A 20,412-nucleotide genomic window follows, 5' to 3' on the forward strand; every position below is an offset into this window, starting at 1 on the left:
GCATTAAGCTATTGTATCTAATTTCAAATAAATTTCCAAGGACAATGCTTAAATCCTCATTGAGTTCACCCAACATAGGCTACCATGCTGGTCACAGATACCCACCGCATATTCCAAGGAAACAGCAACATGTAGGTCATGCTGCAACCCACAAAAATCCGTGACATAATGCAGAAGGGATCTGCAAGCAGCCTTGCTGGACATGGCTGGGGCAGTGATCCAACCACAGCAAAGGCACAGATGTTTGTCAGCTGTCCAGTGCGCCTCTGAAACAGGTACTGGACACACACAAAACTTACAGGTTTATTCCTGAAAGCGCTTCCTAATTAATTACAGAGTCTTTCCTTAAGTTATAAGCTACCAAACAGTAACCAGCACAATTATTCTTTCAGATGTAAATAATCCAATCTTTTTCCAGTGCAACAGTCCCCACATACTCTTTGTTTGCCTAAGACTTACTGTAACTGAGCACAATTTCCTGTCAGAGAGGGGACATGAAAAGGGGATATTATTAAGGGCTATATTAAATAAGACAGATTCTCAAAAAAATGACTGCATCTCATTTTGTTCCTCACCAATGCACAGAGATGGAATAGAGCATCTTACAGAACCCTAAATATTAAGTACAAATAAATACAGGGAAAAGAAACCCCAAGGACTTACCTACAAATCACAGAACATAAAACAAAAATCACATTCACGTTCATGAAAATCTAAGTGTATGTTATGTATTAACATCATTATAAGTCTTTTCATAATTTTTGTATACCAAGCCTACCCCAAATACATGCCAAACAGTACAGTATTGATTCTAATTAATTTCTATCACGTGTAACATTTAGAGTTCTTAGTATTTTGCTTACATTATAGAAATGAAAAATTAAAAGTATTTCTGCACCCATTAAAAAAATCAGCTTAGTGAATATTAGCAAACCAGTGCACATACAGGGGAAAAAAAAATCCAGAAGCCCTAACACCACCATTTCTCACAACTTTATACGCTCACTCATTACTGTTACCCTAAACCACCTGGTACCTCAATGCGATTTTTCAACAACTGTTTTTTCTTCTTTTCAGTTTTAATTTCCATGTTATTTAGGCCCTTTGTTTACAATCCATGTAACATAAGGTTTAACAGGTCTTTCCCTTAAGCACTTTGAGAAGTATTGTAATATCCAATTTCAAAAAAAATAAACTAATAGCTTGAGAAATGGAGTATGGGATGAAGATATTACCTTCTGGATGGAGATGGAAGAAATGCACAAAATAAAAATGTGAGCCAACATGCATTTTAGCATCAGCTGCTCTCAATTAATTCAAAAAATTCATTATTTTTTATAAAATAATCTGAGATGCTGTTATACTTTGCATTATCATTTTTAACATAAAAGAAGATCTGCCATACTAGCTATACCAGACTAGCTCTTCTAGCCTAACAATTTTCTCAAGCACTGTGTCAAGTCAATTTTCTCAAGTAATCAGTCTGCTTTATTATTTATTAGAGTACATTTAATCCAAAGTTAGAAAAAGAACTGTAGTCTATCTAATCTTCATTTACATTCCTTATTTGTTGGTATTTGTTAAACTTTTAACTAAGAAGGTTTCACTGCACAGCTGTGTACTAAAGTGTGTGCTGCACTTGTGTGCCTCTTGTGGAATGCCACTGTGTGGATGGTCACATACATCAGTTCACTTTGCTTCTCTTGTGACCATGGCTGATGCACACTGTTCAACACAGGAAAATGTGATGTCCAAGAATGATCTTCTAGAGAAAGCACAGATCCTAAAGTTTACAGGATGAGTGATGGTTTCTCAGCAACCCACAGTGATCCAAATGCATGGCAAGCAAACCATACAGCATCACTACTTCTAGCAAGAAGAACTGAAAGCCCATGCTCCTGAAAATACTTCATGTTTTATTTTTCCTTTCCACTTCATTGGATGTTTCAGAGAACCAAACTGCAGACTATGATCCACTCTGCTGTGTCATTTCCAAAGAAGCTGTGTTTACGCTCATTTGACCTGACAGCGTTCAGTGTGGCCACACCACAGAGCTTGCTCAAGGTTCTTCTAGCATGCTGTTGAATTTTCTATTTAGAGCCCTACCTCCTGGAGCAAAGATTTCTAGTCCTCGTATTTTAAAGGAGAAATTCAAACAAACTTTAAAGATACAGAAACTAGAAGTACTACCAAAATTACATTTTTCTACCCTCATAGATTCTGGATTTTGAGAGCTGATGACAGAGAACTGTACAGATGCTTTGCACAGACCTATAAAGAGAAGGTAGCAGGGAATCCATCTCTGAAGATGGGAAGATAAATTTGCTATAATCTGATAAAGACCTGACCTTGAAGGGATATAGATTCATAGAGGAGCTTTGAAGATGTTACCTGCTTGGAGGCTATTGATTTGAAAACACATAATGCAAACATGTAATTATAAATTCAAGTAAATAATATTAACATAAATATTTTTAAATTTGGTTTTTAAAACAAGAACATTTGTTTTGCAGTCTTGTAGTACAAATATTGCACTGCCATGCACAAAGATTAAAGAGAAATCTGATGGATGTAGAAGATACAACATCACTGGAAAGTGATTCAAAATTCGGGCATCTGGCAAGGGTTATTTTGCTGCCTCACAACTTCATAAAGCCAATAGAAAGCAAAATATTTACCACTATTAAAAATTACCATGACTGAGTAGTGAAAGCATCTTCAGGCTCTCACAGTTTGGTTAAAAAGAAGAGAGGAAAACCCCAGAGGTTATAATTAACAAACTACTTGGATTTCAAGTGCTCAAGCTACATCTGAGTTATACCAGCATTACAGCAGTGAAATCCATCCCCACACCTTTGTTATAGTTGGAGGACTATTTTTGTAACTTTCAAAACCACAATATCAACTATTAAATGAATTATTAGAGATCAACATTGAAAATTATTCTGGGCATCATTCTACAGTTACATTTCACAGCATTTCCCTGACTTGAATACCCTGAGGTCACTTATGCTTTGTAATGACAGAGAACTTATGCAGCATCTTTCCAGCTACATTGAAGTCTTGAAAGTAAAAAGTCTACCAGAACCCAGCATATATTTACCAATGAAAATAGCCAATCACCTCCTTAAAATACAACCATACACAACCATACATAACCATACATACATAAGCCCTACCTTATGTTCAATTCTTAATGTGCAGGATACCAAAGTTCTTACACAGAAGATTATTTAGCTGGGAATGGCCTCTGAAAGCAGAAGGATTATCAAAAGCCACTGAAAGGTGACAGTGGCAAGGTTCTCAGAACGGAGGCAGAGTCAATGCATTAGCAGTATCACAGAGCTTGAACTTAGGCTTGGAGAGGACACTGGAAATACCTGGCTCAAAATCATCTCCAAGGTGAGAGCCGTATTTCCCTATCTTAGGCACTACCAAAACAGTCAGAGAGCAGGAAGTCAGAAAGGTTGCAGTATGTCACTGACAGTCTACTCCTTTCTGCTAGGAGTTCTGCTGACAAAGCAGGGAATCCCAGCAGACCACCAAATTGCCACAGTTCTGGGAAACAAAGTCAAAGGGGCAATCCATCAACAGCTTCTGGCAGCCACCTCCATTGGGTAACTACTATGGAAATCCCAGCAAAAACTTTCCAGCCTTTCCTCCCTGAGGCTTCTCCTTGGGATTTTGCTTCCTGTAGAAGCAAAGGTGGAACTGGCTCAAATCACACAGCTTGAGTAGAATCACAGAGTATCTCAAATTGGAAGGTACCCATAAGAACCACTGAGTCCAATTCCCTGCTTCTCACAGGACCACTTAATACTGAACCACACAACTAAGAGCATCATTCAGATGGTCTTTGACAGGTTTAGTGCCCTGACCACTTCCCTGGAAAGTCTGTTCCAGTACCCAGCCACCCTCCCAATGAAGCAGATTTTCCTACTGTACAGTCTGAACCTCCCCTGATGCAGCTTCATTCCATTTCCTTGTGTCCTACTGAGTCACCAGAGAGAGGAGATCAGCACCTCCCCATCTGCTGACCCCCTTGAGGAAGCTATAGACTGTGATGAGGTCACCCCTCATCTTCTCTTCCCCAAGCTGAATAAAACAAGTGACCTCAGCTGCTCCTCCTAATCCTTGTCCTGAAGATTTTTCCCCATGCCTGCTCTGGATCCACTCTCAATAGTCTGATGTCCTTGTATCGCGGTGCCCATGGCACCTTTTGATTGACACAGAACTACTGACAGCGTACTTGTGTCTTGCTCCCTGTTCAACAATGACTGTCTCACCACTCCCAGATTTCACCAAAATCATACCCATTCCTAGAAAACCTTTCAAAATCAGCAAGTGTTCTGTCTGAGCCAGGTTGAGTACCATTTACAGCACAGCAGCGCTGGGTTTGAAATTCCTATGCAGAGCAGTAGGCCAGATCAATAGAAACAAAACCCGAGTCAGAGCAGAAGTAATAAACCTCATATTACTGCCTGAAAAGGAACAAAACATTCTCCTGATAGGCTACCTCGATGCTTAGATCAAGCATGATACCTGCACCACGGCAGAATCTGACCCAGCAAATCAGAGATGTTGAGAATGGGAGTCCAACATGTCACTTTACAGGTTAGGCACAGGACAGCATCAGAATACAAATGTTTTATAAAAATGCACCTCTGCATTTTTTTTCTTGCAAGAGGTCAAAAAAATTTTTAAAAATATGTTTCTATGTTCCCAACCTATAAGGTATGAGTAGCATCTTTTATTTGCATTCTCAGCAAAAACCAGAAATGAGTATAAAATGAGTATTCAGTGCCATAAGGTAACTCAAATGTAGGATCTAGATCTGTCGTAAGTGGCCAAAATGAAACTGAGGAATGGCAATCCAGTAATTTAAGCATAAATTGCACACCAGTCCAAGAGGCAGGTTTCCTCCATCAGTAGCAGTGAAAAAGGCATGCGTTGCATGTACAAAGAGATGCACTCTGCGGGGTCTGTGTTTGCAAGACAGAATGCCTTCTCACACATAGACACGCTAGCCCTGACAGCCCAGGACACGTACAGGTGCAATTATGAACATTCTGCTGGGCTGGAAACCTTGCGTACCGCCGTGGGAACGGTGGAGCGGGCACAGAGGCATCGCGAGTGGAAATGAGCGCAGAGAGCGCCTGAAGGGCCGCGCTGGCCTCGCTCCGCTCGGGCTTCCCCGCGGCGCCGAGGCCCAGCCCGGGCGCCGCCGAACGCCCCCAGCCCTGAAGCATCCCTTCCCTTCCCTGCACCAGCCGCCGCACCCAGCGCGCCGCGCCCGCTTCGGGCGGACAATGACCGGCGGGCATACAATGGTGCAGGGCCGGCGGGAGCCTGAGGCGGCTGCGGGCTGCGCCTGCCACACCTCTCCCGCCATCTCCTCTCCATCACCGCTGGCTCCCGCTCGCGCTCCCCTCCCGTCCATCACCTCCATCCGCGCCGCCGCCCCGGCCCCCGCAGCCGGCCGGTCATTGTTCTACCGCCGCGGGCACCGGGCGACCCTCTCGGCCGCTGCCGCCGCTCACCGTGCCGCCAAGGAAAGACGCCGAGCGGCGAGGGATGAGCACGGCGCATCCATCTTCCTGCCGCCGCGGCGGCTCCAGCGCCCGCACCGGCCCCGCCGCCTCCTGCGCGCCGGCGCTGAGGGCGCGCGCCCGCCCCGCCGCCGCCGCCCCGCGGCCGAGGCTGCGCTGCCGGTCCGGGGCTGCGGCAGCCCCGCCCGCCCCGCCGCAGCAGCGCCCCGGCAGCGCGGCGGGGAGCGCGGGCCGACCCGGCTGAGGGGGGCCCGCGGCGCCCGGCTCCCTCAGGACTCCCTGCCGGCGGGGCCCGAACAAACCAGCCTCTGAGGGCGAAGGGCCGCAGCCCTCGGACCGCAGTGACTCGAGCTGTCCGGCGTCTCCGTGGCCTCAAGCTGGAGCTCGCCCCAAGCCTTGCGACTTCCGAGGGACACACCTCATCACCAGTCTCCATTTGGACAGCACGTCAATGGCCACTATATTTGGGAGTGTGACCTTCGTCACCCTGGGGTCGACCTATCCAATCCATGTCTTTCCAGCTTAGAGACAAGGACACTGTCTGGAAGCCACAGTATCAAATGCTTTGCACAAGCGCAAGTAAATGACAAGAGTCACTCTTCGCTTATCCACCAGCACATTAATCCCCACGCAGAGAGCCAGTACCAAGTTTATCAAGCACAATTTGCTTGATTATTCCAGTACCCTAGTGACAACAATTTTATAAATGGTCTCATTGATATCCTCAGGTTTGCATGGAATTCGGAGCTCTTGGAAAATACATCAAGATCCAGTTTTACTGTTTAAAACCATCTGCAGTAGAAATGGTTGTTGAATGGATACTATGGGACATAGGACAGTAATTTCTAGAGATGCCCAGAACTAAGAACATGGGTTCCCTCTGCTCCATGGACAGAGAGCCCAGGGCTGTGACACAGGTTTCCTGATGTGCCCACCTGTACAACTGGTCTCATGAAACACAGGAAGCTATGGCTAAATGGGAAGGGTTTATAAATGCTTTGTCCTTGATTTAAAGTCATGCCACAGACACAGGGGTGTGGCTGTAAATTTACAGGCTGTAAATTCTGAAAATCTATAGGCTGTAAATTCTGAAACAAAGGCATAATTATCTTTCTGCCTCCTTGACAAAATGATCCATTATAGTTCATTTGATTCCATTGCTACAGTACACATGGAACCTGAACCATAAAGCCCAAGAACTGTAACTTCATTATTTTTGAATTGTGCTATCCCAACTGCTTTTCTACTGAAAGACAAAACTATCCATCAGATCTACAGTGAGAATTCAGACAGCTGTCACCTGTAGCTATTTGGGATTCCTCTGACATTTGCCAATCCTTTAACATACCCATGGGACTATCTCTAAGTGCCTATTCTACTGCTGTGTAGTTCAAGACAAGCAAAAGTCATTACGTAGATAGGTAGGTAACAGTTTCTGATGAGGACAGCAGTGATACCACTAAGAGGTCCTCCAAAGAAGTGCAGTAAAGACCAGAGGTAACTTAGCAGAATCAAACTTAAAATGTATTTTAACTCAAGCAGACAGCTCTTCCCAATGCCTCACTTAGCAGTCCTGTGTCTGCCCTCTGACTGGAATGACTTGGTGAGAAGTAGAGCAGGTTCTCACATTGCAGTTCAGGCACTTTCACATCAGGCTCCCCTTTCCCTGTTGGGGCCCATCTCTCTTCAGCTGTGGACTCTGCTAACTCCTTCCCTTTATGGGAGGGCAACAACAAAAGGAGGCATTTCCCTAGAAAGAAGTGGTTGCATCTCCCACTTGCAATGTCACATCCAATGCACAAGTTAGAAGTATCAGAATTGTTCATGGTGTTACAGAAGACAGATTGAGAGGGGAAACACGACGTGTGGGAGTGTTGTTGGCTGACAATGATGCCGGAAGGAAAAAGGGAGCAGCAACATCTGTGGATGATGTTTCTCCTTGGTTGCGAAGCTGTAAGATCTGGCGCAGCAGGGCTTTTCCTTCTTCTCTAGTCTGAAATTAATTTGTAGAAAACAGAACAATACAACTATGAATGGATGGTTTCTGGGTCAAATTCAGTATGTAAGCAGTGTAACTTAAAGTAGCTTGTGTAGTAAGTATTCTGTAAGGCTACAAGCTATAAAAGCCATTCTCAACTCTTTTTTCTTCTGCTCCTTAGAAATGTTAAGGTAAGTCACTTTTTTCATTTTAGTCTTTCCTCCTTTTACTCCTGATTGGTGTGTTTCCTGCGTATTTCAGAGAACAGAACCACCAACCACTGAAGCTGTCTAAATATTCCAGCAAGAAGTAGATTGGGAAAACTTCAAATAAGGTGAATTCAGGTTGTAGAGAGGTCCAGGCAGCTTTGTCAAGGACAGGCCAAACACCCTGCACTCATGGTTAGTGTCTACCACTAGGCTGAAATTAAAAATCCCGAACTGCCCACTTACAGATACATAACATCACAGAGTATGAAGCTGCACACAAAACCCAAGTACTATTATGCTCTCTGCGCCGTCTACACACAGAAGATGAGGAAAAAGGTTTTAAAAGTACCACCACTACACAGTGTGTGGGAGTTTGAGACCATTTCACTAACACCAAGATTTTTAGCAGCTTTAAGACTGCCATGTGAAGCTTCAAATTCTTTTACTTAGTGAATTCCAATGAGGAATGGTTCAGTTTCACTATCTACACCACATTCCATGACTTTTATCAACCATACTCAGCATAACTGATCAGGCATAGATGACAACCACCATTCAGGATGTAACTTGTATGGCAGACAGCCCTTATTCCTTCATAGAAGACTCCTTCTACTCTGAGGGGAGCCAAGGTCAAGGTCATAGATCCCTTAAGGAAGAAGCACCAAAGACTGCGCAGGTACTCACATCATTGAAGGCACAGCATTTCTGAGCACATGCTGAGGCTTCATCCCAAAGCTTACATTTGAAGTAATACTGGGCCAGGTAACGAAATGCAGTGCTGACCTCCAGGTGCTCCACTACCTCCTACAGTGAGTGGGGTAAAAAACATCATTTGTAAGTGCCTTCCAAAGTAGCTGTACACCATGTTTACTTCTCCTTTTATTCCCAAGCTATCTTCTTACCCCACAGGAATAGATATCCTGGATGTATTTGATGTAGCATTGAGCTGCCTGTTCAGATTCATTCAGCTGTTCATGCAACCTACAAAAGGAAAAAAGTGGGTCACTGGAACATGGCTGCCCTGTTGAAGACCTTCTCGGTCTATGAGAATGTACATGCTCACCCTGACCTGGACTAAAGCCAGGTCCTTTCCTTCAGAATTTGCAGGACATGCAACATGTACTACCCCTTGTGGAAGGAGATGGTCCAGTTTGCATTCATGCTGACAGACAGAGAGGCAGTCAGACAGTGACTAGACAGCTAGAAGCAGTGACAACCAAAGCACGGGCCTTGGTATATTCTGTTGCATTTTAAAACTTAACAGACCTTTGCCATTCTACTTACTCACTATTTCCTCCAGTGCTCCTTCTTCCCCTGCTACAATCCAAATTTGTACAGCAGTTTCACTTTTCATCTGCCCCTTTTTTTCCCCTCTTCACTTTTCCCACTTTATACTACTTTATCCCCACCAAAAAAAAATTAGTGCTGATGTCACAGTATTCACATTAGACCTCTTTCAATGTCACAGCTATATACTAGAAAGGAAAAATAAAACCAAACTACAATTTTATACATCATGTACTGTCATGGTCTGCTTTTAAGTTGCAATACAACAAATAAAATTGCTAGTACGACATGCTCAAAACACCTCAGGATTCAGAAGTCATTTGCAACCCACATAATGCTATCATTCTCTCTAGTTATCCCGATGGAAACAAAGATAAAGCTGGACACCAAAATTTGCAGTCACTACAGCCCTAAAGATACCAATTCTTACACAGCTCCAAAAGTAACATTAGCTAACAGCAATTCCACTTGTTTACATTCTACATTTTATCATTGGGTATCAAAGTGTGACTTGCATTTAACACAACCGTGACAGTTCAGTGAGGGTACATACTCACTTGGCGAGTTTCACAAGTGCCATTTTCTCCACATCTCCCACAGCATAAGCTCTCCAATAGCACTGTCAAGGAAGGAAAGTCAGTGAAGCATGCCACAAAAATTAGTCCAGCTCATGAATCCAGCATGCAAATCAGAAACAAAAAATTACAGGGATTGTCAGCAAAAGGGGCATGTATCTGTAGACAACTCCTTATTTATCAGCTGCTCTAGTTATACTGCAGCAGTACTTCCCCAGCTGTAACTGCCAATGAGTTTAGGTAGCACTAGCTATGTAATTTTGCTGCAATTTCACCCAGTGTTCTGGAAGACACCCTAGTCTTACACATCAGTTCTCACCTTCTTAGCTTCCACCAACTGATTGAGTTTCTCATAGCATTCTCCTAGAGCAACCAGCATACGAGAGTCATTTGGTCTGTAAAAGAGCAATTCTTCAGGTAGTTTAATGGACTGCCAGCTGATCTCAGGGTGAGGAGAAGATGGGGGGTGGTCAAGGGAAAAAAATAATCTACACCCGGCAGTCTGTCATGTCTTTTGCATAAAGCATCACTCTCACTCCCAACCAGTCACCCTCAACATTTAACTGACAAAGCTTTTGTTAACAGTTAACTGACACAACTAAGAGGATTTGGAACAGTGGGACTGCACACATCACAAAGCACAGATGTTTTTTTCCTTCCCCAACTTAGTTCTTGCATGTAAACTCCTTAGCCAGTATCAACCAGGTCAGAATGAAGACCGATAAACATGGCTCCATTCTCAACCCTACCTGAGCTGGTGGGCCCGTCGGTAGTAGTAGAGACAGTAAAACGGCATTTTGAGGATTTCATAGGTTTGCCCCAAGCCATACCATGCTCTGTAGTCCCTTTTGTTCACCTCTATTGCATGCCTGTCAATGAAAAGGAGATGAAATAGGCAGAAAGTCAGGATCAAAGCCAAGTCCAGCAAAACACTAAGGAAAAATAGAAGATACTACTTCAGAAGCAAACACAATTTTGTGCAGTACATGAGCGGTACCTATAAGCCTGGATAGCTGCAGATGTGTTCTTCATCTCCATATACTCATGTCCCATAAGTGTCCAGGCTCCCAGATAACGAGGATTCAGTTTCAAGGCCCTCTGGAAATAGAGTGCTGCTTTTTCATGCTGGGAACGCAAGCTATAATAATTTCCTAAAGTAAAAGGCATAATATTTAAATAATTTTTTAAAACCCACAACCAATTAACGAAAAAAGCCAACACCAATAGAGAAGTAGAAAAAATGATGTAATGTGCATTATCTACTAAGAAATTAAAAAGAGTCCTAATAAAGAGAGAACTAACTCAAACCTCAAGAGACCTAATAGCATTCTGTTCACCAGTCTTCTGGTCAATCCTTTTCCAGTTGTACCAATCCATTTATGATTCCATTGCCTTGGCGTGTCATGATCTAACAAATCAATTTCCTGCTCTTGACACACAACTATTTCTACTGGAGTTTGAAGACTATACACAGATTTTTAGGTACATGGGTCTACTTTCTACCCTAGTACTATTACAGCAGCTTTCAGAGAGAAATGAGGGAAAAGGGTACTCTCTCATTTTGTCTAATTTTCAGGCTGCCTGAATCCAAATTCAAAAAGTGGTGATTTTAATTGCCTTCCCAGCTTATCACTTCCTCAAGTGTTTCCAAGATTCCCTCACACAGCCTACACACAGCAAAATAAGATGTAAAAATAACATGTTAAAGAATTGGCTCTCACCAATTACACAGCAGGTCTCAACACGGTACTTGTCTATCTCACAGAGATTATGAGCCAGGTAGCTCAACTCAGGCTTCATGCTCTAGTGGAACAAAAGAATCAAGTAATGAGAGAGTACATTATGCTTTGAAAGAAATTGCAGTAAGCAAATGGCAATGCATACAGTGCCTCTCTTCCATGGAGTTGGGAAGAGGAGAGCAAGTATTCAGAGAGGCCAGACAGCACCAGCTGCTTTACCAGTGTTTAACATACCTCCAACAAACACCATCACTATGGACAGGCCACAGGAAGAATGCTTACCCTTACATAGAGCAAGTTGGAGAAAGTGTCCATGTTTTCTATCCTGTAAGGATCTTGTTTCCTCAGCTCATTAAAGATCGATAAAGCTTTGTCAATATCTGATGAAAGAACAGCGTATGGGACATCAACAACTATAAAAGCCCAGTTTGCATTAAGGAGGTCATTCCTACTTAGTGTCACTGACCTCTTATATTGTGGTAGGCAACTGCAATCTGAGAGATGATATAAGTGCTTTTGGAAAATCCTGCATCAATGAGAGACTGATACTTCTGTAGAGCTTCCTCTATCAGCTGCAGCTCTGTATAAATGTGTGCAAGAAAGAACTCTTTCATCCATGTATCTGGCAAGGACAGGAACTTCAGCTAGCAAGAATCAAAGAAAAGAGATGACAATCAGAAAAGATAACAATCAGTAGTATTCTACAAGGTACACATTGCAAAGAATCCATTATCTTCCCTCCAATGACTTAGTAGATGGTCCTGAGGTAGGAGGCCTTCCTGCAGTCGCTTTCTTAAACCCATTTGGTCAATCAGGGAAGAAATTGCCTTCAAATATGACATTACCTGGCTCTTGCTGCAGCTATTAAATTCAGACTTTCTTCCTATGTTTATACATCAATATCATAACACTAATTTCAATGAACCATGTAAGCAGACTCAAAATTATATAACAAAACTGCACTTCCCTATTTCCACAAATTGGTAACACTCTTCTGTATCACTTTTTAAAACGTTTTTTAAGTACTGTTTTAAATACTTTATCAACCAGAATTTACTGAAGAATTCCAGAAGTGGACCCAAATTCTATACAGAAAGAAAAATAATCTATTTTGGTTTTATATCTGAAGTTCGTTTCGCTGATACAATTCACCTCCTATGTGGCTTTGTACATTATCTTTTCAGCTTTGAAAATAGCAATTCTATATATCCTTTCAAGCAATGAGAAGTGCTCAATAACTGAGGAATTAGAACCAGATTAACAAAAAATAAAAAAGGGGTACCTCTTAGGAGGATCTCCTTCATGTGACAAGATGATAACTCCTGACAGTGACAACTGCTTCCAAAAATACATGAATTGGAAATTTCTTAAACCACTTTGTGGGGGAATGATAAGAAATTAGCCGTGCCTGTATAAAGATTTTCAAGCTACAGCACGACAAGCTATTGAAGATAAAGAGGCTTTTACAACATAATTTACAGTCATGGATTGCCTTGTCTGACAGTGTCTCACAGAATGAAGCAGTGGGCAACATCAATCTTGTGGAAACAGAAACACTGTTCACTGCATCAGGCTAAACTCTTGAGATTTGTTACCACATCTTGGTATCTCCAAAGTTTTACCATCTCTTTATCTGTAATCAAGTTGCAAAGTTCCAGCCAAGCTCCCCAGTGCAAAGGCAGAACATGAGCAGCTTCAACAAACACATCTATTGCTTCTTTCACGAGGTCCAGTTTCCGCAGCACAACACCATACCTGCAAAAAAAAAGTATCAGGTTGACAAGAATCATGTAATTCTGCATATCCACACAAATATATAAGAAATACATGCAAACACTTACAGATAAAGGCCAAATCCATCCAGTTCCTGTGCCTTGTGTTTCTTGCTGAGCTCAACTCTCAATTCTCGTAGAGCTTCATTTTTCACCTGTCCTTTTTCCAGAGGTCCTACATGAAGAGAAAGTCACACAGCTAGCTTTCAATAAGGAGTCTCACCACAGCAATGCCAAGTCTAGGGTACAGTCAGAATTATCACTGGCATGACGGCTTCCCAGCCTGTGTTTATGTTCCCCATTTTAAAGAAAATTGCTTAGTCTGGTTGTCCAGTTTAAAAGAGGACCCCTAAGAGATGAAAATCTGCAACCTGTAATTTAGCCAATGAATCTAAAGAGAATGAAAGAAATCATGTTACAGTACCTATTATCCAAAAAATTGAGGGGAAAGCCATAGACCCAAGATGAGTTACAAGAAGAGTCAACAGCAAAAGCTTCATTATCTCATCAAGCATTTCTTGACACCAGAGACTTACCCAAACTATCAACCGTCTCATCGTCCTTTTTCTTTTCCCCCGACTGTGGAAAAGAAATAAAATCCAAGATTATATTATAATAGTGTTTTTCTTGTGTTTGCTGCAGCACTTGCAGCAGTGTTTAAACGGAGTTTTCACAGACAGCACAGTTCTGAAAAGAACAGCCCTATCTTTCTTTACCCCACCACAGAATTTTGACTTCAAGGTGGTCATTAGGAACCAAGCAAAAGAATAAGCAAAAAAATAATATACGCCAGGGAGGGGTCAGAAGCAGAGGAGTTCAGTGCTAGGAGGCAACCCTTTTTCTACCTTACCAGGTATCTGGAGTACATGTACAAGAAGTAAGCTTTCTGGCTCTTGCAGCCCTGTAAAAAGTAGGCAGCCCTGTCATATTCCTTCAGATCGAAGTAAGACTTGGCCAATGTGTAGGCATCCAGATCACGAGCATCCTCCTGCAGGGACACACAAGAGTTTTAAGACCCAAGAAGCTCTGACATACTTTAGGAAAATCATGGTTACAAACATAGCAGTGAAATTGCTCCAAAAGCTAAAAATGTAGTTTGTCCATCTTTAGAGATGGTTTGAGCAGTATCAGAAAAGTTCCTCCGCTCCCTTGCATGATCTGATTCTAGAGTTCTCAAATAACGAGTACAGACTATTTAAGAACATTTAAAATAAATGGTGAGATTTCAGAAACAAATTGTGGCAAGCTGCCAGAAGGCAATGCTTAGCTGTTTAATTAGTATGAAAAACCATAAACAAGAAATCTGCTCAGGAATTCCATATAAGAGAATATTAATCTGCTAACGTACAAGAGAACACTTCCTTGGTAATTATACCTTGAAATGCATTTATGACTTGTTACACTTCTATAACACACCAGGACACGCACCTATGAGTTCTACTGTATTCCTGCAGAGGTGGGGATGGAGACACAACTTGTTTCTCTTGTGTCCTAACAAGCACAAGTTTAATGGCAAAACATAATTTGTATTAAAATAAATTTTGACCTCAGTAAAGAGGAATAAAAATAAACTAGCAGGCATGTGATTTCAAATTTGGCTTACAGAGTGCTTCATTTAGGACACAGCAACAGATAATGCTTTCATCTGGGAAAGCACATTGAGCTCTCTGGCCCTGTTGAGCACACTATGGAAAGATGCTCCCAGCATTATGGCAAGATCAGAGCCCACCGCTGACTCCTGCCCGTGGGATTTGGGAGATTGCAGTCGCATATTTTCCTCCATAGTTAAGATTAAACAGCCCACCCACATGAGCTGCAGCACCTTCTAGGGCTCACAGCCACTTCCCCCTGAGCACAGCCTGGGCCCGTACCTCGGTGAGCACGGGGGGAGGCGGCAGCTCGCTCAGTGGCAGTGGCTCCAGGGCGAATGCAAGTTCAGCAGCCCTGAGGGAAAGAGAGCATTAGGATTATTGAATCATCGAGGTTGGAGGAGACCTGTGAGATCATCAAGTCCAACCGTCGGCCCAGCACTACCAGCGTAATCCCTAAACCACATCATCTAGCGCCAGATGCAGACACCTCTTAAGAACCTCCAGTGACTCCACCACCTCCCTGGGAAACCTATTTCAGTGCCTGACCACCTGAACATTCAAAAAACATTTTCCAATATCTTATCGAATCTCCCCTATCTCAACTCAGGGCCATTTCCTCTGGTCCCCTCCCCGCAGGCACAGCAGAAGAGACTGGCTCCCACCTCACTAAAAACTCCTTTCAGGGAGCTGCAAAAAATGATGAGGTACCCACAAGCCTCCTCTTGTCGAGACTAAACAAACCTAGCTCCGTCCCATCCTCCCTCCCGGCACAGAACATGTTAGCCCGGGGTCCGCCGAGCTGTGCCCGGCCCCGCTCACCACTTCCCGCTGTGCTGCAGCCCGCGCTCGCGGCTCCGCTCCGCCACACTCAGCAGCTGCTTCTTGATCTCCCGCAGATCCGAGAAGTCGCCGCCGCCCGTCGCCGCCATCGCGCCAGCCCGGCCAATCACAGCCCCGCACACTGCGTGCCAACTCGCCAGCCAGGCCAATCACAGTCCCTTCCGCCATTCTGGCCAATCACAACCCCGCACACTGCGTGCCCGCCTGCCGGCCTGGCCAATCAAAGCCTCGAGCACTGCGCTCCCCCGCCCCTATACGGAGTCGTCTGCTTGGGCGAGTGCGAGAGGCCTCGTGACCAATCCTAGGCGCGCGCAGGAGCCGTGCCGCCTGATTGGCCGATTGTGGCGGCCGCGCGCAGGAGCCGTGCCTCCTGATTGGCCGGTTGTGTTTGAACTGGCAGCAAGTTCACTGATGGAGAGAAAAGCGTCGCATCGTAAAAGATTTCTGGTTTTTTGATGAGCTGTGAATGACACTAATTTTTACACTGACTCCAGTATAGAGTCTAAGGCTACCACTGGCCTTCACTGTAGTGATGACTACTATGAAAATTTCAAGGGTGCGTTGATCTGGAACGGTTTCATCTGGAGTCACCTACTGAAATTAAGATTGCTCCAGAAAGGTTTACAGAGATAGGAAATGCCCAGTTTGTCGTTAAAGTGGGAAATCATGAGTTATTTTTAGTCTTCAATGGTTTTTCAAATAGACAAAGCAAATTAGACCATTATTTGAAGTATAATTTTAGCGTTACATGGGTTTTTCCCTTTCTTAATTTTAGCCAAATGTTTTGCAAGTTCAGTTGTAGCTTTGACAGAAAATACTTCTATTACTCTGCCGGCCCATATGTCCAAAACACAAATAAAAACTTCTTTGTTATTGTTGTTACTACACAGATGGGTCTAGTCAACACAAATCCTAACTTATACCTCATTCTCTCTCTCTTTGCCTCATTTCAGAACACATGTGAAAAGAGCTTCAGAATTTTTTTCGATGACACATTTTTGTTGTACTTCCCATCTCTTTTATGTTCTCCATATGTAGGGATCAGCTGTTAGTGCTCTATGCTCCTAAACATTATATTTGGTATTTGTTTGAGTCCATTAGTTGGACTCAATGATCTTATCCAATCAAAATGATTCTGTGATTCTCTGCTGGTTTTAATATAAGGATGTTCAGTTTTTACATGAATACAAAAAAAAATATTTAAAGAAATCTGTATGTGTGTGTGAGGTGTATGAAGTAATTTTATTAAGGTCTGTTTATCTTCAGTTTTGGGCCCACTGGGTATTGTGTGCTGTTTTCCCAATGGAAACTGTGACAATATGTTTGAAGTGAGATTTCAATACAAAATACTGAACCTGCTGCAAAAATGCACGAAGTGCTACTTCTCTTCTTGCAGAAATCTAAGCAAAATACCCTTTGAGTCACGTTCCTGTGTGTGAGCCCTGGGCAACTGCGACCCAGCTTTTCACGCGCCTGCTCCTCTGGAAGAAAAGCGTTTCTGGCAGCGGTGACACACGGCGCTGCCCGTGGCAATTCGTGTTTCGGTCCCTAAAGCGGGTTTGGGTCCCGGGGCCGCTCCCGCGGCCGGAGGCGGTCCCTGTGGTTCCGCTGCGCGGCAGCAGAGGGCGCTGCGCGCTCGCGAGCAGCGGGGCGGGCGAGGAGCGCTCGGCCGGGCCCGGCGGTTCCGCGTCTCCGTAACGGGCAACCCGCGACTCTCCGCCGTCCCATCCTCTGATAGATGGCTCTGAAGTAACACCCGAGGCTGGCATTTAGAGCCAGGAGACTAATTAAATCCTCTGTGCGTGAAAACAGACAGATAGCATCTTGGGGAAATGCAGATTAACTGAGCAGTACTGACTGGGTGCTCTAGGAAGCGGGGACCTTGTGCCCCTTGTTATTCCACAGCTACCTGGATGAGATTGTCTGTAGTCCCTCCGAGAAACATACTGACAAAAACAAGGAATGTCGGTGATGGAAGGGTGGGAATTGTGTCCATCATCCCAATGGGTTGTGTAGGTGCTTTAAAAGGAATTTTTTTTTCAAATCTACAGTAAATCTCGATGAAGTCCTGTTAAGTGGTCTTTACCGAGTGAAGTGTCTTGCTAATACAGTTCATTTCATCTGTTGGCAGTTAGAGAATTGAACTTCTTTATTATGATGCTGTAAAACTGTGGTTTTTAACTTTTTAGAAGATCAACCATGATTACAGTTTCCTGTATAATTTTACACTGAGAAGTCTGATGTTATAAGAACTTATTTTCTACTATTGGTTGTATTCCCCATTTAGCATAGTTAACACAATTCCCACTTTTGCTTTTTGTAGTCTGTTGGGACATCATTCATGTTAAAACTTGGAAACCACGTGACTCTAAAGTATGAGGGAAAGCATTTATACTTGATTTAAATTGAGACGAAATAATAAATTTGCACCAACTGGGGATAGTTTCAAAGGGTAGGAGACCTGAATTCCAGGAAATCTGCCTATGACTCAGTTAATATAGCATTGTGACATCACAGTAGGCTATTGTGTAGTCAATAATGTCATTTTCCCCCCTCTCCCTCTTGTTCAGATCTCAGTTGTTTTCTTGGGAGGTTAATTGAGATGAAGTGATATAAAATGCCTCTGAATGCCTTTGAGAGCTGTGGACTAATGCAGCAAAAGTGTTTATTATGTCTGAATCACTTCTCCATATCTGAAAAATTCATTGACTCATGACATGTATTTTCTAGTTTTAGGAGATTTGGTTTAATTGCAGCTTTTGATGAGCTTGGAAGTAGTGGCAGTTAGGCGTGCATATCTAGCCCATATGCTCTGAGAAAACCAGCATGTACCATTTGCTTAGCATATTGCCCACTAAGACCTCTGGATATCACAGTGAGATTCTAAAGAATCATGCAGACACTTAATATACTGTTATTCAAGAACCTTCATGTTGTTGCTAAACTGCAGTTCCCTATGTAATGGAGCATGGACTTGCTTCCTTTTCAGGAGACCAAGAAATTTGTTTTAACCAGTTGTCAAAATTATGGTTAGGCTGAACATTAGGAACTAGGAATTTGTTTAATTGGGTTGTATTTAGTGTGCTGCTGTGCATCCTTGAAGTCGTGGAGGAGAAGGGAGTCTGCATACAACACAAGGAGTAGTGATCATTTTGCCACACGTGCAGCTGGAATCTACAATTGCTGAGCAGCCTGGGCACTGCTGAGATCCTGCAGCCTGTGGCTCTACTGGCACTGCTGTCTGACACAAGCGTGCGGTGAGAAGGTTGGTCCTACATCTGTCATCCTCCCTTCAGTGCTAATGACTATGTACCCAGGCAGTAATGAAAAACTAATTTGGTTTCAAATCCATTGCTGTTTTTTCTTGTGACCACTGAAGTCAAGAGTGAGGCAAGTGAATTTGGGAAGGCAGAACTGCCCCTTTTGTTATTGATGAAAGCTTATGCTGGAAGAAGTAGAAGTCATTGATATGCAATGATTTTTTTTTCCCCTAACCTCCCTGAAGGAGGGAAGTAAATAGTGCTGCTGGTAAAAAAAAAAAAAAAAAAAAAAAAAAAAAAAAAAAAAAAAAAAAGTGTAAAAAAGCTGCTGCTAGTTTCTTTATGTGTGAGCTTTGTTACTGAGCAAGTAAGAACAGATTTCTAGTCAGGAAACTTACAAATTCTTTCTGAAAATCCTTATTTATATTTGGTGTGTCCAGGCACTTTCCCCCCCCTTTTCATTATACTTATTCTCCATTTGAGAAAAGAGGAGGATATTTCATGGTGAACAGCAATCCATTGCTATGTTTTAAGGCAGTACCATTTTATACAGTTTTGACCTTGCAAAATAACTAAATGCCTGGTACCCACAGCTCTTCCTGATTGTAGGAGGGGATTTACAGTTGCTCAATGCTACACAAAATCAGAATGCTAGGTAGCATTTCCATTTAGCATGAGTGTTACTGAGAGGATATATATTTAATAGGAAGGATGTCATCATCAACTTGATCTTTTCAAATAAAACACAGTGTTTCTTTGATGTTCTTTTGAACCTTAGCATTTAACATTTTCTGCATACTGCATCAATGAAAAAGCAATTCTTTAAATACCTGCTATAAAACCAGTGAATCTCCAGAAAAGAATGTTCTGTTTTCTGCATATAAGTTCCTGTGAGGCAAATGAAGGCACAGTGCAAAGTAGAGCTCTATGTACTGGAGAACAAAAGCAAAACAAAGGTGGATGGTTGTCAAAAGGGTGTGGCTGACATCTTCACGAATATTCTGAAGATGTTGGTACTCTGGATAGCTTTGTAGAATTTACCTTGAAGAATAGCTTGTCTTGGCAGCTATGGGCAGCTTATGAAAGTTGATGAATATCATCATCACTGCTCAAGAGCAGAAACCCTAACTAATGTCTGAGCAAGATGATGAAGTAAAGGGAGTCACCTAGGTTTGCTTTTGATTTGATTTTGCTTTTTTCTTTGGTTGGTTGCTTTTGGTTTTGTATGTTTGAGGGGTTTTTTAATAGCCAGAGTAAGTAGAAGTTCAGCAGGTGAGTAAATGAATGATAGTTGAGGAGTTTATGAAACAGAACTCTTGGGTTGTGTGTTGTCCTTTACTCCTACGGGAAAAAAATAGTATGTGTTAGGAAGAAACTTGTATAAAACATGGTACTTTAGAAGGCTTTTAGGACTACTACAGAAACTTTCTTCATTCGTGAAATATTTCTGTTTCATCATCTTCGTGGCCCTTTGTAGGACTCTTTGCAGTAGGTCTGTGTCTCTCCTGTACTGGGGAGACCAAAGCTAGACAAAGCACTCCGGGTGTGGCTTCAGCAGTGCTGAGTAGAGGGACAGGATCACCTCCCTCAACCTGCTGACAATGCTCTCCT

At 42.9% G+C, this 20,412-nt stretch overlaps 2 protein-coding genes across 3 annotated transcripts in view; both read right to left on the bottom strand.

Moving 5' to 3' along the window:
- JAKMIP2 (janus kinase and microtubule interacting protein 2) overlaps positions 1-5,695 on the bottom strand; it is a 38,649-nt gene extending 32,954 nt beyond the window's left edge. The window contains exon 1 of one of the 2 annotated variants that reach the window (XM_071443693.1): positions 5,541-5,695. The gene's annotated coding sequence lies outside the window, so the exon portion shown is untranslated. The remainder of the gene's footprint in view (positions 1-5,540) is intronic. The other variant, XM_071443694.1, reaches the window with a different exon arrangement.
- A 1,352-nt stretch (positions 5,696-7,047) lies between these two features.
- Positions 7,048-15,658, bottom strand: CDC23 (cell division cycle 23). Its single transcript, XM_071443695.1, has 16 exons — positions 15,521-15,658; positions 14,981-15,053; positions 13,960-14,097; positions 13,646-13,688; positions 13,179-13,284; positions 12,960-13,092; positions 11,804-11,981; positions 11,620-11,717; positions 11,320-11,401; positions 10,596-10,749; positions 10,348-10,467; positions 9,918-9,993; positions 9,581-9,642; positions 8,639-8,717; positions 8,421-8,540; positions 7,048-7,542 (listed from the first exon to the last, which is right to left on the bottom strand). Exons 1-16 carry the CDS (start codon positions 15,628-15,630, stop codon positions 7,372-7,374), a joined length of 1,743 nt encoding a protein of 580 aa, XP_071299796.1. The 5' UTR covers positions 15,631-15,658; the 3' UTR covers positions 7,048-7,371.
- Positions 15,659-20,412: the final 4,754 nt, after the last annotated feature.

The sequence above is a fragment of the Agelaius tricolor genome, unplaced genomic scaffold (genome assembly GCF_023055355.1).
Source record: "Agelaius tricolor isolate 1412-34295 unplaced genomic scaffold, bAgeTri1.0.p SCAF_18, whole genome shotgun sequence".
Lineage (NCBI taxonomy): Eukaryota > Metazoa > Chordata > Aves > Passeriformes > Icteridae > Agelaius > Agelaius tricolor.